The 14738-nt window shown below is 37.8% G+C and overlaps 1 protein-coding gene across 12 annotated transcripts in view; it reads left to right on the top strand.

Annotated features, from left to right (window-relative positions):
- Positions 1 to 14738, top strand: part of Zfand6 (zinc finger AN1-type containing 6) — a 74397-nt gene that overhangs the window by 53063 nt on the left and 6596 nt on the right. For 7 of the 12 annotated variants that reach the window (XM_010621223.2, XM_010621215.2, XM_010621214.2 and 4 more), the window contains 3 exons: positions 5050 to 5220; positions 6939 to 7047; positions 8692 to 8792. In XM_010621223.2, coding sequence (XP_010619525.1) covers positions 5067 to 5220; positions 6939 to 7047; positions 8692 to 8792 — 364 coding nt within the window. In that variant the 5' untranslated portion in view covers positions 5050 to 5066. Of the gene's footprint in view, positions 1 to 2856; positions 3064 to 5049; positions 5221 to 6938; positions 7048 to 8691; positions 8793 to 14738 lie in introns of all 12 variants that reach the window. The other 5 variants (XM_010621220.2, XM_010621222.2, XM_010621221.2 and 2 more) reach the window with 2 other exon arrangements.

The raw sequence follows: 14738 nt of genomic DNA, 5'->3' as shown, positions 1-14738 counted from the left end.
TGTATACAACATATTATTGGATTTTGCTTCTTATTCCATTTTGCCAGTGTATTTCTCTTGATTGATGAATTGAGGCCATTGACATTGCTGGTTATAACTGATACACGTACTGACTTATTATTGACATGTTATTGGCCTTTTGTTGACTGTTTTTACTTTTTCACCTTCTCCTTTTAATTTCTTGCCTTTCCTATTTGATTGGCTCTGTTGGGCCTCATGGTGTTGTTGCCTTCATTGTCTTTTTCTAGGATCTTGTTTAGAATTGCTTGTAGTGCTGGTTTGGTATTCATGTAGTTTCTCAGGTGTTCTTTGTCGTGGAAGTGTCTTATTTCCCCCTCCATTTTGAAAGAGAGTTTTGCTGGATACATCAGTCTAGGTTGGAGGTTGTTCTCTTTTAGTACTTGAAATATCTCATTCCAGGCTCTCCTTGCCCCAAGGGTTTGTGTTGAAAAGTCTGCTGTGATTCTGATGGGCTTTCCTTTGTATGTGATTTGTTTCTTTTCTCTTACTGCTTGTAGTATTTTGTTCTGTTGAGTTTCTGGGATCTTGATTATTATATGTCTAGGTGTAGATTTTTTTTGATTGTAGCTAGTTGGGGTCCTATATGCCTCATTTATCTGAATTTCAAATTTTTCCCCTCTGAGAAGTTTTCTGTCATTAATTCTGCAAACAGCTTTTCTAAGTCATTTGTATTTTCTCCTGCTACTTCATGTATTCCTATCAGTCTTATGTTATTCTTCTTTGCATCATCTAGGAGTTGTTGGATCGATTTCTCATGATCTCTTACTGTTTTTAAGAGACCTCTCTTTTCATGGTCACTGACTGCAATCTTATCTTCTATATCTGAGAGCCTATCTTCGCATTCTTTTATTCTGTTGCGTACACTTTCAATAGAGTGTTTAATCTCCTGGATATCTGTTTGAATCTGTTTTATGGATTCCATTTCTTTCCTATGTTGGGAGTTTATTTTTTCCATTTCTTTCTTATGCTGGGCCTTCATGGCTTCTATCATGGTCCTGAGCTCATCTATTTTTTTGTCAGTTTCTGCTCTAGAGTCTCGAATCACGACTTCCATTTTGCTCACTATCTCTATGGTTATCTGGGAAATTATTTCTGTTTTGAATTTTTCTAGAGCCTGATTGATCTGTTTTGTTACTTCCTGTGCTTTGAGTTCAGGGTGTCCTGGTGGTTCACTATCGGCCTTTTCATCCTCATTTGCCCTACTGTTTGCCATTGGTGAAATGGAAGTCTGTCCTTGTGTCTTGCTTAAGTGTTTCCTCATTTTAATTTTTGTTGTTGGACTGTCCTTGGTTTAATCTCTGGATTATCACCCAAATCTTCCTGATATAGTTGCACCCTAGCTTCTGTGTCTCTAATGACCCACGGACATTCTCATCTTCATAACATCAGAGAAAACAGCTCATCAAATCAACGGCAATGCTTTATTTACCCGAACTGATACAATCAGCAACACATTAAGATCAAGCACAACTTGGACACTGACCACCTGTGGTAGTCACTAGTCTATCACCCTTAAATTATTTGAATTAAATTGAAATCAAGAAACAGTCCAGAACATGTCTGCAGTGAACAAACTTTTCAATATAGTATATTTACCATTTAATGGCTCAGACAGAGCAAGGAGGCAAGATCCCTGATCTCAGTTAGCTGATTGCTGAACCACATGAAGCTGACTGACCTCGGGCTGCAAGGCCCAGATTGAGTTCCCCATCCTTCTGAATGGTTGAACTGCGCAACGTTCTATTATAGGTTTCCCACGCCCTTTCTTTAAAGATGTTCAAAGTTGGGAACTCAGAAAAATACCCTTGAGGACCACCTCTGTCTTTGCAGATTGGGTCCAAAGACTTGCACAGTGAGGAGGTCTGAGAGTGCGGGAGGGGGGCGGATTATGGGGGTTCAGGGGCACCCGCGTGGCTACCTACCAGGTGCTTGAGCGATGGCTGCTGGGTCGGGAGCAGGCGTGGTTCTCCTTCCCGCGGTGGATGGGGGCCCGGCCTACCTCCCGGCGCTTGAGCAATGGTTGATGGGTCGGGAGCAGGCATGGTTCTCCCTCCCGCGGTGGATCGGGGCCGGCCTACCTCCTAAAGTTGGTAGTTTCTTAAACATACTCTTTTTTTTTTTTTTTTGGTCTTGTCTTATCTGTAACATTCATTTATCATTCACTTTCACTAGATTTTTTGTTTATGAAAAATTTTGTACCATCCCGTATTGGGTACTTGGAAAATAATAGTTTGCCAACTTATGAAGATCTTTCAAAAGTTGATTTAGTATCAGCTAATTGCACACGTTTCATTAATACCACCACTGATCTCTCCAAAACTGTGGGAGTTTTGTCAGCCTTTTTCTTGTTTCAGTTCTTGAATGTTTTTGTCCTTGGTGGTGAATACTTTCATTTGCTTGGACTATCAGGTTCACTTTGTTACAGTTTTCAAGAAAATGTCCACCATATACTTTAGTAGAGATAACTAGAGTATCAGTCATTCTTTCAAATGAAAATGCTCATGAAAAAGGTAATTCAGCCAGGTCATAATTGCAACAGCTGCCCAAGTGGTTTTTCTTTAGAGTTGTCATTTCTGTGTGCAACTGGAGTGCTTTATACATGATTCCCAGTTACTCATAGGACAAGATTTAATAAAATTAATGCTTTTCACATGAGATCTTGACGAAGAGCACAACTACCAGTAGTGTTTGGTGCTATTAGCTTGGTGTGACTCTGTGTTAAGGCTACAGTTCTTTTATCCACCACTACTTTTGTACCACTGTTGTTTGTGTCAGTGTGGTAAAAAGGCAAACAACTTGTTAGTGTTATTCTGAAACCAGTTTTGACCTCCATAGGGGTTCCTGGACCACAATTTGAGAACTGCTCGTTTAGATCATGGACTTTGCTGTAGTCAGACTACCTGGATCAAATCCCAGCTCCATCACTTATTAATTAGCTTCATGACAGTGAGCAGTTACCCTGATAACACAACCAAACAAACATTGTAAGAAGAGAGAAAGCTGCAGACCAGTATCCCTCAAGAACATAGGCCAAAAAAAAAGGTATTTGAAATAAGCTTTGCTGTACCATCAGCACCTTTAATTTGGTATGTGTATTTACAGGAGTTCTGAAATTTGTGTTAACTTGTCCTCACCCCCTCAACAGTCTTTTTAACAGTTTAGTTGAAGAAAAATCTGATAACAGAGTAAACAAGGAATGCTTTCCCTACGTGTTTATCAGTTAAAGAAAATTTCAATGGTGAAACATTTTCCTCCTCTGGTTAGTCTCATTCTTTATGATCTTTGAGCATAGGTCATCTGTAATACACATTCACTCACTCTGGAGTAACCTTGATTTAGGAGGTGTTTTTTTTTAATAAGGAAGATCCTGTTATTACCGTCTGTCTTGTTATTTATGCCAAAGAGCCAGTTGCTTTATGGGAGAAATGGCACATGGGGTTCTTCCATCTGCTGTGATGGATCCCTGCCTTCATGTGGTTCCCAGACAGTTCCTAAGTCCCAGGGCAACATACTTGACTGATGCTTCTGCCTCATTAGTTTTTAATTGTAGTTTTAAATTTTTTAGTTAAAAAATAAATTTTCTCCCTAATTGGACAAATAATATTTTCACTGTAATGAATTTTTAAAGTACAGAAGAAGTATGTATCAGGTAGGAAAAAATAATTGCTTTTGCAATCCTGAGATATCTCTATCGCCCTTTTGGGTGACTAATAGATGCTCTTTTTGTCCTAATTAACTTCTATATATTATGTATTTATATAATATGTATACATTTCATTATTTCATTTGTTACCAGTATTTTCCCATCAGAAATCATTTTAAAATATGAATGACTATATAACTTTTGCCATTAATATGTATCATAATTTTAATAAGTTCATTCTCCTGGTATTGGACAGATAGGCTATTTTTAGTTTATCAACATTATAAATATGCTGTGAAGCATATCCCTTGTATATTATTCCTTCCTCAGTTTCTGATTATACAAGGAGAATGGCTGGTTTGGAAGGCACTATTTGTTTTCCACTGGACTCTCGAGGTGAATTGCTAAATAGCTTTCCAGAATGATTAAACTCATTTCTCATTTTACTAGAATTTTGCCCAACTCTCCATATCTTCTTCACCAGAATCAATATTATGGTTAAATGCTTTTTAAAACAGATAATTATACAAGTTAACATCTGAACTTTGAGTAAAAGTTTAAATGGTTAGAAATTAAATGGTATAACATGCAGCAAAACCTATAATGTATATTCCTCATTATTGGAAAAGTCTCAAATTGAATGAGACTAAGAGTTGTCCTTAACTTTTGGATGGTTCAATCTTCAAAACGGCTCCCTTTCTCTAGGAATTCTTTATGCAGAGGTGATCAGAATATATGGTGAATTTTTTATTATAATAAAGGAAACAGTCATTAATCCCTCTCAAAACACTTCCCCCTTGCTTCAGACATGCTATTCTCATCATTTTTGCCAGTTTTTATGTATCATCTTTCATGTCTTTAATAAGGTATAATGAAAATTACAGTGAATGCTGCTGCTCAGTTCCATCTAGTGAGTAGGCAGGCTTATAAAAACATTACAGTATGTCCTCATCCATCTAATTCACTGTATCTAGCACCATCAACTTCTCACACTTTTTCAAAGTCAAAATGACCATGAAAGGTTAATTTTTTTAATGGATTCAGGATATTGAGGCAGCCACATCATACTAAAGACACTCATGAAAGAAGTCTTTCAGAAATGCTTCAGAAAGTGGCAAGAGTGATGGGATAAGTGTGTTCAAAGCAACAGTAACTATTTTTTAATCACATCTTATACTTTCTTAGTCAGGACAGTCTTCTGTGTAGAGTAAGTTGCAGGTAAAAGTTTTGTGTATGTCCTTGGTCTTTATCAGCTCTATGTCTTGGTTCAATTATATAGAGTGGTGAGAAGGATGTAATGAGGGGGTTCCTTTATTACAAGAGGATATTTGGATAATGTACAATTGAAGTACCTGAGTTCTTTGCAAATTCTTTATAAATTTCAGGTGTACACCAGAGGAACATGGCTCAAGAAACGAATCACAGCCAAGTGCCTATGCTTTGTTCCACTGGCTGCGGATTTTATGGAAACCCTCGTACAAATGGCATGTGTTCAGTGTGCTATAAAGAACATCTTCAAAGACAGAATAGTAGTAATGGTAGAATAAGTCCACCTGGTAAGTAACTGTGTTAAAACACAGCCATATTTATCATTTGCATACATTTGGATAGTCCAGTATATCCTTTTCTGCTCTCACATTGTATTTGCATCACCACTTTCAGCTCAGTAAAATTTCTTCTCACACATTGTGATCAGTAGTGGGAGTCAGAAATAGAGTATCTTCTGCTCTTTGTAAATACTGTGAAGTCTTAACTTGCTGTACTACAAGAACTCTTTACTACCTTGTACAAACAGAGGCACACCTCAAGTTAATGTAGCTGTTTTGGACAGTAAAGTGAAGGAGTGTGGGCTCTAAGGGGACTTTCGTTCTTCTATCTGCATGGGGTTTGGTTTTTTTTTTTTTTTTTTTTTTTTTTTTTTTTGGTTATTGGGGATGGAACTCAGGACTCAGGACCTTGTACTTGCGAAGCAGGCAGTGAGTGGCACCACTGAGCTAAATCCCTGGCCCAGCCAAGGTAGTTGTTGAAGGAAAGAATATTGAGATACATGGAGCATTATACTTAGCCACAGGTGACCTTGGAGAAAGCCTGCCTCTATTACGAAGGAGGAATGTGACAAATTAACTCCACTGTAAACAGTGCTTAGCACCCATTCTCTTGGGGTTTTATGCTTTTTTGTGTGAAGGGATTGTCCTGGAATTGAGATGGTCTTTTGTTTCAGCAGTTGTGTGAGAAGGGTCATGAGGATGAATACAAGCTTTGCTAAACAAAAGTGTCAAAGCTATTCAGATAGGATAGTTTTAATATAGGTTACTGGAAGATTAATGGAAGTATAAGCTTTTACTTAGTTCATTTAAATTATATGGAATCTTATAATTGTTTCATGTTTAAGTAAAAACTAGAACCATTTCATCAAAATCTCAAAACTATCTTAAGGCTAAGATCAAATGAACATGAATTGTTCCTAAATTAAATAATTACCTACCTTTGTGTCGTAGGAAGTATAGTCAAAGTACAACCTAATGTATTAGCTCTTTATGAACTTAGTTGTAAATTCAGCTAAGTTAGCTCTTATTTTAAAAATCTCATTTATAGACTGATACTTGAAAGGTGTTTATGTTTTAAAGCCTTGGGGTTTGGGTGGTCCTAAGAAGTAGGAATTTAGTTTATTATTATATGCAGTTTATAAATATGGTTTTCTTGGTTAACATTTTTTTAAAAGATAGAAAATGGAAGGAAGGGTTGGTGGGAGGGAGGGATGAAGAAAGAAAAGAAAAACCTAAACTTTAAAAAAAAATAATTAAACATTTTTCAGGCTAAGGGTATCACTTGGTTTTAGAGTGCATGCTAAGGCTTGGATTCAATCCCCAGCACCAGAAAAAAAAAAATTCATTGGCAAATTACAGTATTACAGAGTTTTGAATTAAAAATAATGAAACAAGCCAGGCATGGTTGTGCATGCTTGTAATCCCAACATTCTGGGAGTTTGAGGCAGGAGGATCACTCTAAATTAGAGTTTAGCCCAGGCAGTTTAATGATTTAGTGAGCCCCCTTCTCAAAATAAAAATTTAAAAATGCCTAGAGATGTACCTGATTGTGAAGACCCAAGATTCATTTAATAATAAAAATAAATTTTAAAAAATATGAACCAACAGCTACAGTAAAACATAATCCATATACTATATATTATAGAAAGTTGATTTTCAGTTTTTTAGATCAGGTCTTGGGCTGCCCAGAATATAGACTCACTAATGTGAAATTGGTACTGTTACAGCAGCTTCTGTCAGTAGTCTGTCCGAATCATTACCAGTTCAGTGCACAGATGGCAGTGTCCCAGAGGCTCAGTCAGCATTAGACCCTACATCTTCATCTATGCAGCCAAGGTAAGGTGAACTCTGGATTGCATTCTGTTGTTGATCTGTTAGGGAAGACTGTAAAGCTGAATTAGCTTGTAAAATTCTATCTGTTTATATTCGCTAGTTAGAAAAAGCATTTTATTGTTTTAATGGAGGGGTGAGCTTTTAAGTCTGATTTCTTTTTCAAACTTCTTTTTCTTCTTCCTCATACCATATCCTAGCCCACACCTGAAATCCTTTTGAAGCACAGCAAATTAACTTTTTAAATTGCAGTCTTAGTCTGCAAGAATTAGTGTTCTGCATTAAAAAAAAAAAGGTCTTATCACATATTATCTTCAGTGCCATGATACAGCATTTGTATTTGTTTGTTTTGTTTTTAACTCCAAAGTCAGAGTGAGAAGGCTGCATACAGAAATACCTGTTTCAGTTTTATTCCTTTAGTGATAAGTATATCAAGTTTCTGCACTACTGTTCCATTTTTCAATTCATGGTAGGAGATGTTTGGTTTTGGTATGCCAGAATGCCACTTGCAGCTTTGCCTTAGGGGCCTTAAGTATGTCTTTATAATGCTGCATTTCATATCATGGATTCATGTGATACTTGAATTGCATAAAGGAAATACACTTTTGCTTTGTTTCCAAAGCATAGATTTCTGGTCCACATTCCTCTAGTTTTAAAGCTCTATGATTACATTACAAGCAAGTGCCTCTGTGTACTGTTACTGATTTACACAAGTAATTTGACTTATTTATTGTCTGCCTTAGTTAATATTCACAGGTGAGATGAAGTAACTCAGACACACAAGCTTAAATAAGTACTGCATGGTTTATTTTTTATTTTTATTTTTATTTTTTTTGAGACAGGTTCTCACTATGTAGTTCAGACTGTCCTTGTACTCAGTGTGAATCTTAGGCTGGTCTCAAACTTGCAGTGAGCCTCCCAAGTGCTGGGATTACAGGCCTGCGCCACCATTCTTGGCTGCATGGTTCCTTTAAAATGAAAAAAATAATAATTGTTTTGAAATAAAAGAGAATAGGAAAAAGAAAGAAAAAAAAAGGTAATGTGGGGCCAGCGATTTAGCTCAGTGGTTTGGTAGCTTGCCTTGCAAGTGCAAAGACCCGAGTTCAATCCCTGGTACCAAAAAAAAAAAAAAAAGAAAAAAAGAAAGAAAGAAAGCAAAAAAGGCAATGTAATCGAGTGCAGTGTATCTAAAAGTGTTCCTTGACTTAGTACAGTTATCTTCCATGTGTTACATGTTCTTCGGCCTATTAGTCTGGTTTTCAATCTGTATATATGATAATTAACTCTATATGGTCTTATACATAAATGATGCTAGAAAAATAGGTGCAGGGAGTGAATTGAAACATTATATTCATGTAACAATTCCCTACTGTGAATGTAATCATTATGTACTGTAAACATGTACTCGTAAAAGTCCTAAAAAATACTCACATGTGCACATTATCTTTTAAAATAGAAATATTTCATAATGCAGTAACAGGGACCTATAGTTCTAGCACTCGGGCAGAGGTGAGGCAGGAAGATTGTGATCCAGAGTTTAAGACAAGCTGGGGCAACATAGATTCTGTCTCACAGCAAAACATTTTTTAAAACATAAAAATAAATAATACATTTTTATTTTAAAAAATGAAAATAACTTTTCTTTTCTAGTTCCGTGTCAAATCAGTCACTGTTATCAGAATCTGTAGCATCTTCCCTGGTGGACAGTACATCTGTGGACAAAGCAGGACCTGAAACAGAAGCTGTGCAAGGTTTGCATATGAATTAGCATGTATTTTTTTATTGACATAATTGAGTGCTGTAGGCTAGACTCCAGCTTAGGTCCGTGCCTACAAAAATTAAATGCTCAAAGTACATATGTTGACGTTTTCATTATAAACAGAATACCTTATAATCTCAAGAATTTAATTGACTGAAATGTTAAATGTCCCATTTAACATACACATCAGCATAAACAGAAAACTCAGTTTGTTCTGTTTGAAAAATATAATTAAATAACCATGTGGCAGTGTTACGTTGTTCTCTTTCATTATTTTGGCCAGTTAAATCTAAAAAAATATTTCCTCCCCAAGCAAACCGAGAGGTTTCTGGCTTGAGGGGAACCTGGTTCTTGTGGATTTTTCCCTGGTTATTAGGGAGACTGTTGTGTTTGGTTGGCGGGTGCCCCTTTTGCCCCTCTGTGACAGCGTGTAGTCATACCAATTTCCTGTGTTCTCAGCCAGCACCCTGTGTTCTTGTCTGTGCATATCCCCGCTGTGTGGATCAAAATGATCTAAGATGTGAGCATGTCTGTGACAGCCTTAGTGTGAGACAGCAGAGGAGGCCATTAAATCATCTCCACTTAATTAATCATGTTTTCCCAATGTGCTAACCAAGGGAGGGTACTGGAAGGATAAGCCCAAAGATGAGCATTGCGTCACTCTGCCCAGCATTTTAAGCATGACTTAAAGAGAAGATGCCCTGGCCAGTGACCCTCTCCATTATGCGTGGCATTCATATGGTTTACATCTGCAATAAGCTAGCTAATTCTCCTTGATTTATTTCATGTCCAACAAATAATTTGCTTATGTGTAAATTTTGCTATAATAAGCCAATATATTATGTGGCCAACATACTCTAGTTTACATAGCATATTATTAGAAATTCATAAATACTGTAAGTGCACAGTTCTTATTTTTTTAGTTAAATAGAAAAATTTAGGACAGTCAAAGATGAAGGATATGTTTAAAGGATAAATAAGGAAAAATGTCAAGTCAGTTATCCACTGGACATTGCAAGTAAGAAAGGGTAGTATCAAAGCTGTCAGTTTCATCATACTGACAGTAGTATGGTTGTTGCTTTAGGCAGAGAAAGGTAATGTGGTTAGACTGAGGTGGAAATAATCACATTTCAGAACCGAGAGTGCTCATTTGGAGATTTTTTAAAGTGTGATCAGTATTGTGCCTGAGATCTGGAGGTTCTGGGCACGAGTATGAACCAGCAAAGGAGCAGAGGACCAACCCATTTAGTGTCTAGTCAGTTTCAGACCATAAATGCCAAAGAAAATCCACGGGAACCACAGGTTAAGTAGCAGATTTGAGAGATAAATGTAGAAGCAAGAGAGCAGGCTGCTAATCATGAAAACATTACATATATTTTATGACAAAACAAATTTTAAAGCATTAAAATTATATGTCATTTGAGAATATGATAGCTGTTATACAGCTTGATGAAGAATAAAGATGGTAAGTTGGTGAACTGATAATATGAAATACTTTTGTACCATCATGGTATATATGCAGGATATTAGTTTCTTCCAACTAGCATCGAGTATGTTAGTTAAAAAGGTAGTCCTGATGCTGTGTCAAGAAAAATTACAGTGTTTAAAAATTCAGACTCCTTTTTTCATATATGATTTGAATGGCTTGTAGGTTAAATCATTATGAACTCAAAATACCTTGCAACAACTTAACATTCATAGTATCAGCATAACAGTATCTTTAACAAATCAGGTACATGTTTTACCTTTAACTTGCGTTTAAGGCGAGATTAATTTTCAGTACATAAAGTCTCTTTTTTAAAATAGTTGTAATTTATTTTGTTGAATTAAAATTACCTTCATTTTTATGAACACACATATAAATGTATGTGTGTACACATTTACAAGTATGTACAATTACCCTGTTTAATAGTTACAAATTCAGAGAATGTTTTCTACATCTATTGCATAAAAAGATGGATAAAAAGAAAAAAAAAAATCTCATTGATTCAGTCATGTGATTGCCTGAGCAGGAAGTGAGTCTGGGCACTGCCTCTAAGCTAGTTTTCTTTCCCCTGGACTGTTGTGCTTGTGGACTGGGGTGTGGATATGTGTGTTCTTGTGGGGCAGGTGCTGCACCACTCCTCTGCTGCCTTAGTTTCCAGGGTAGGATGGACTGGTTTGGGAAGCCTTGTAGTGTTTTTCTCAAGGTAAATTGTTTCACCTAGACCATCCTTAGTGGAAGGTGGTGTAGGAGCAGCAGTTGTGTTTCTGAGTGAGCACTTCCTAATATTGTTTATTAGGTTGTTACAACACTGTTTTATTCTTCGTACATGTTCTATTTATCTGCTTACAATTAGGATATGCTGCCCCCAGGTGGGTGGTTGGTACTGCTTTCCTTTTTAAAAAGCCTGTGGTTCTGACAAATTGTTCTCATGTTTAAGTGAGAATTTAGCATATTACAGCACATTTGCCACTTAATTATGTTTTTACTTTAAAAAAAATAGTGTTATTTAGCAAAGTAAGTCTGATTTCCACTTCATAAAAGCTACCTTTAACTTCTAAATATTTTGGTGTACTCTAAGCCATTGTGCTTGATTGGCTGCATTATTAAACATGTGCTTAACTTTGATTAACCTCTCAGTCCTCCAGGTCTTGGGTCATACTAAAAAAATATGGGTTTAGGGGTATGTTTTCATGTCTTGGCAAACCTCTTGCTAACTTCTGTGAACATTATTTTTATTTTTATGGGAACATAATGTTGTCCAGCTTATGCATTTTTTTTTTTTTTTTCTTTTTGGTACCAGGGATTGAACTCGGGTCCTTGCACTTGCAAGGCAGGCCACTGAACTGCTGAGCTAAATCCCCGGCCCTGCTATTACTTTTTTTTTTTTGGTACCAGGGCTCAAACTCAGGACCTTGTGCTTACAAAGCAAGCATGCAACCACTGAGCTAAATCCCTGGCCCCCGCTTATACGCATTAAAAGTAGACCGTAGTGGTAAAATGACTTGCATAAAGAAAAGGTATTGTTATTTTGTATATTGCCCAACAAATTGGAAAGTTCCCGGAAGCTTAGAGTAAAAGAGAGTTTTAGAACTACAACAGTCGAATGAAGTCCTGTATTAAATTAGTGGCCTGCACATCCCTGAAGTGTTAATGGTGGGGGGCAAGGAAACAGGGCAAGCAAGAGAGAGGGGGAGAGAGAAAGGGTAAGGGAGAGAGAGGCCAAGGGGGCACAAGAGAGAGGGCAACTGAGAAAGGGAGAGGGAGGAGGGAGGGAGAGAAGGAGGGAGGAAGGGAGAACGCACACAGACGGAGGGTGAGAGAAGTGGGAGAGAGGGTACAGTAGGACAGCAGGTGAGAGGGGCTGAAGGGGGGTGAGAGAGAGAAAGATATAGAGAGAGAGAGCACGAGTGAGCGCAGGGAGAGAGAGGAGGAGGGGAGGGCAAGCGAGAACCGATGAGGGTGAAAGAGAAAGTGGGAGAGAGGGAAAGAGAGAGAGCAGAGGGGAGGGTAAGAGAAAGTGGGAGAGGGCGAGACTTGGAGAGAGAGAGGTTGAGCAAGGGTGAGGGGGGATGTCTGTGCAGAGAGGGGGTACAGAGGGAGGTAGGGAGGGAGAGAGAAAGGGCGAGTGAGAGAGGGAGAGAGGGCAAGAGAAAGGGCCAGAGAGAGGGTGAAGGGGGGCAAGACAGGGAGGGAGAGAGGGAGAGAACTGTTCATGTGTCCACAGTGCTCAGGCAGCAGCATTCATAACACTCAAAACATGAAAAGAACCCAGTTGTCCATCATTAGATGATTGGGTAGATAAAATGTAGTATATCCATACACGGAATGTCACTCGGCCTCAACAGGAGGTTCTGCTGCTCAGCAGTGCCACTGCCTGACTCATAATCACAGTGTTCTGAGTTCAATCCCTGGTACCAAAAAAAGGGGGGGAAGTTCTGATTCATTCTATTCATGGATGAACATTGAATTACTACTCTAGTAAAGAAAGCGAGGTTTTTTGTTTTTTTTGCTGCAGTACCCAGGATTCAACTCAAGACCTTGTGCTTTTGAAGCACGTAGCACCACTGAGCTAAATCCCTGGTCCCTGAGAATCCAGGTTTAAAAGACCACACGCTCTATGATTCTGTTTACATGGAATATTCAGAGTAGGCCAATCTGGGTATAAAGATTCATAGTTGCCAGGAGCTGTGGAAAGTAGGGAGCTATTGTTACTCTGTGTAAAAGTTTTATTTAGAGTGCCAAAAAAGTAATACACTTTTAGTGTGAATACACTAAAAATCACTGATTTTGTCATTTTAAAGCTTTTTTTTGTTTTGTTTTGCTTTGTTTTTTGAGACAGGGTCTCACTATGTAGTTGAGACTGACCTGGAACTCACTGTGTAGCCCAGGCTGGTCTCGAACTCACAGCAATCTAAGTGCTGGGATTACAGGCGTGCGCCACCATGCCCAGCTTTAAAGAGTTTTGATACATGAATTATATTCCCTCCAGCCTCCTATTACCCCCAAAAAGACAGTTAAAAAGGCTTTTGTTGGAGGAGAAATCATGAGATGAGTGTATAGGTAGGAAAACCAAAATTTGGGAAATAATTGTTGATTGAGGCAAGTAAATGTTGGAACTAACACTGGGAAAGTTGTTTGGGATCAGACATTGGAAAATCACCAAGAATAATTTTGTAGAGATTTTTGGAGTGGGGCTTGTTTTGTTTTTGTTTTTGTATGGTGGTGGTGGTGGTGATTGAATGCAGGCCTCGTAATGTGCTGAGTATGTATGCTAACCACTGAGCTCCGGTGGCAAGACCTCACTCACAGAGCTGCTCACAGAAACCCATGTCCTCCCGTAGAACCACTCTTTAACATATGGTCACCACTAGCCTTGCTTTGCTATCGAGCTCTTGAAATGCAGCTCATTAAGAGTAAAGTAATTGCCATTAATCCCCCTGAATAAATTAAAAACACCTGCCCTTCAAAACAAAAGAGTAAACTGCTCTAGTTATATTGTAAATATGCCCTGCATTTCAGAAACATAATATTATCCAAAATCTAAAATAAATAATATTTTTCATATTGATTACATTTGAAATGATAATATATTTTACCTGTTTTTACTTTTTACTATGGCTCCTAAAAACGTGTATGTGTGTGTGTGTGTATACATATATATGTCTGTTTATTTGGTACTGGGAATCAAACTCAGGACCTTCTGCTTGCAAGGCAGGTGGCAGAACCACTGAGCTAAATCCCCGGTCTGACATATATGTTTGTGTGTGTGTATGTGTGTGTGTATTGTATTTTGGGGTGCTACTAATAATAGCATATTTTTCTCTTCAATATTGAAATGTTTCTCGGTTTTTAAAGAATATTTCAGTTAGAAGTCACTTAAATTTCATTGAGTCTAAGCCCTCATTTTACATATAAGAAAGTCATGTCCAGAGAAAAGTGAATTGTAGTGGGTCACTGTGAAAGTCTATATCGATTCAGTGAGTATATTTGGGCACTTGCTTTATGTCAGCCCTGGGTATATAAAAGTGAACAGAAATAGTCATGGCCTCAAAGTGCCCAGTCTAATTCATGGCTGGGGGTGTATCTCAGTGTTGGAGAACATGCTTAAGGTCCTGGGTTCAGTCCCCAGTAGGAAAGAAAGAGAGTGGGGGAGAGAAAGAAGGAAGAAAAGAAGGAAGAGAAAGGAAGGGAATCCTGAGTGAGGAGACTAGGCATATGTGGTCTGAAGACAGCATGTGTGTTTTAAATTACATGATAATTTGGGGGTTACCAATTAATACTGTATTCTGTTCAGTTCTATTTTTCACTGTGTGTGTAAATATGCCTCAAACAGAAGTAGTGCTTAGTTTTATGTACTGTACTTACTATATTTGTACACTACCTTTATTTTCTTTTCTCCTTCTCTCCCACCTCCCTTTCTTCTTTGTTTCTTTTTTTTTTTTTTTTTTTAAA

The sequence above is a fragment of the Fukomys damarensis genome, unplaced genomic scaffold (assembly GCF_012274545.1).
Source record: "Fukomys damarensis isolate Sample0158 unplaced genomic scaffold, DMR_v1.0_HiC HiC_scaffold_7, whole genome shotgun sequence".
Classification (NCBI taxonomy): Eukaryota; Metazoa; Chordata; class Mammalia; order Rodentia; family Bathyergidae; genus Fukomys; species Fukomys damarensis.
Note: the sequence above shows the minus strand (reverse complement) of the source record. Positions and strands in the feature narration are given on the sequence as shown.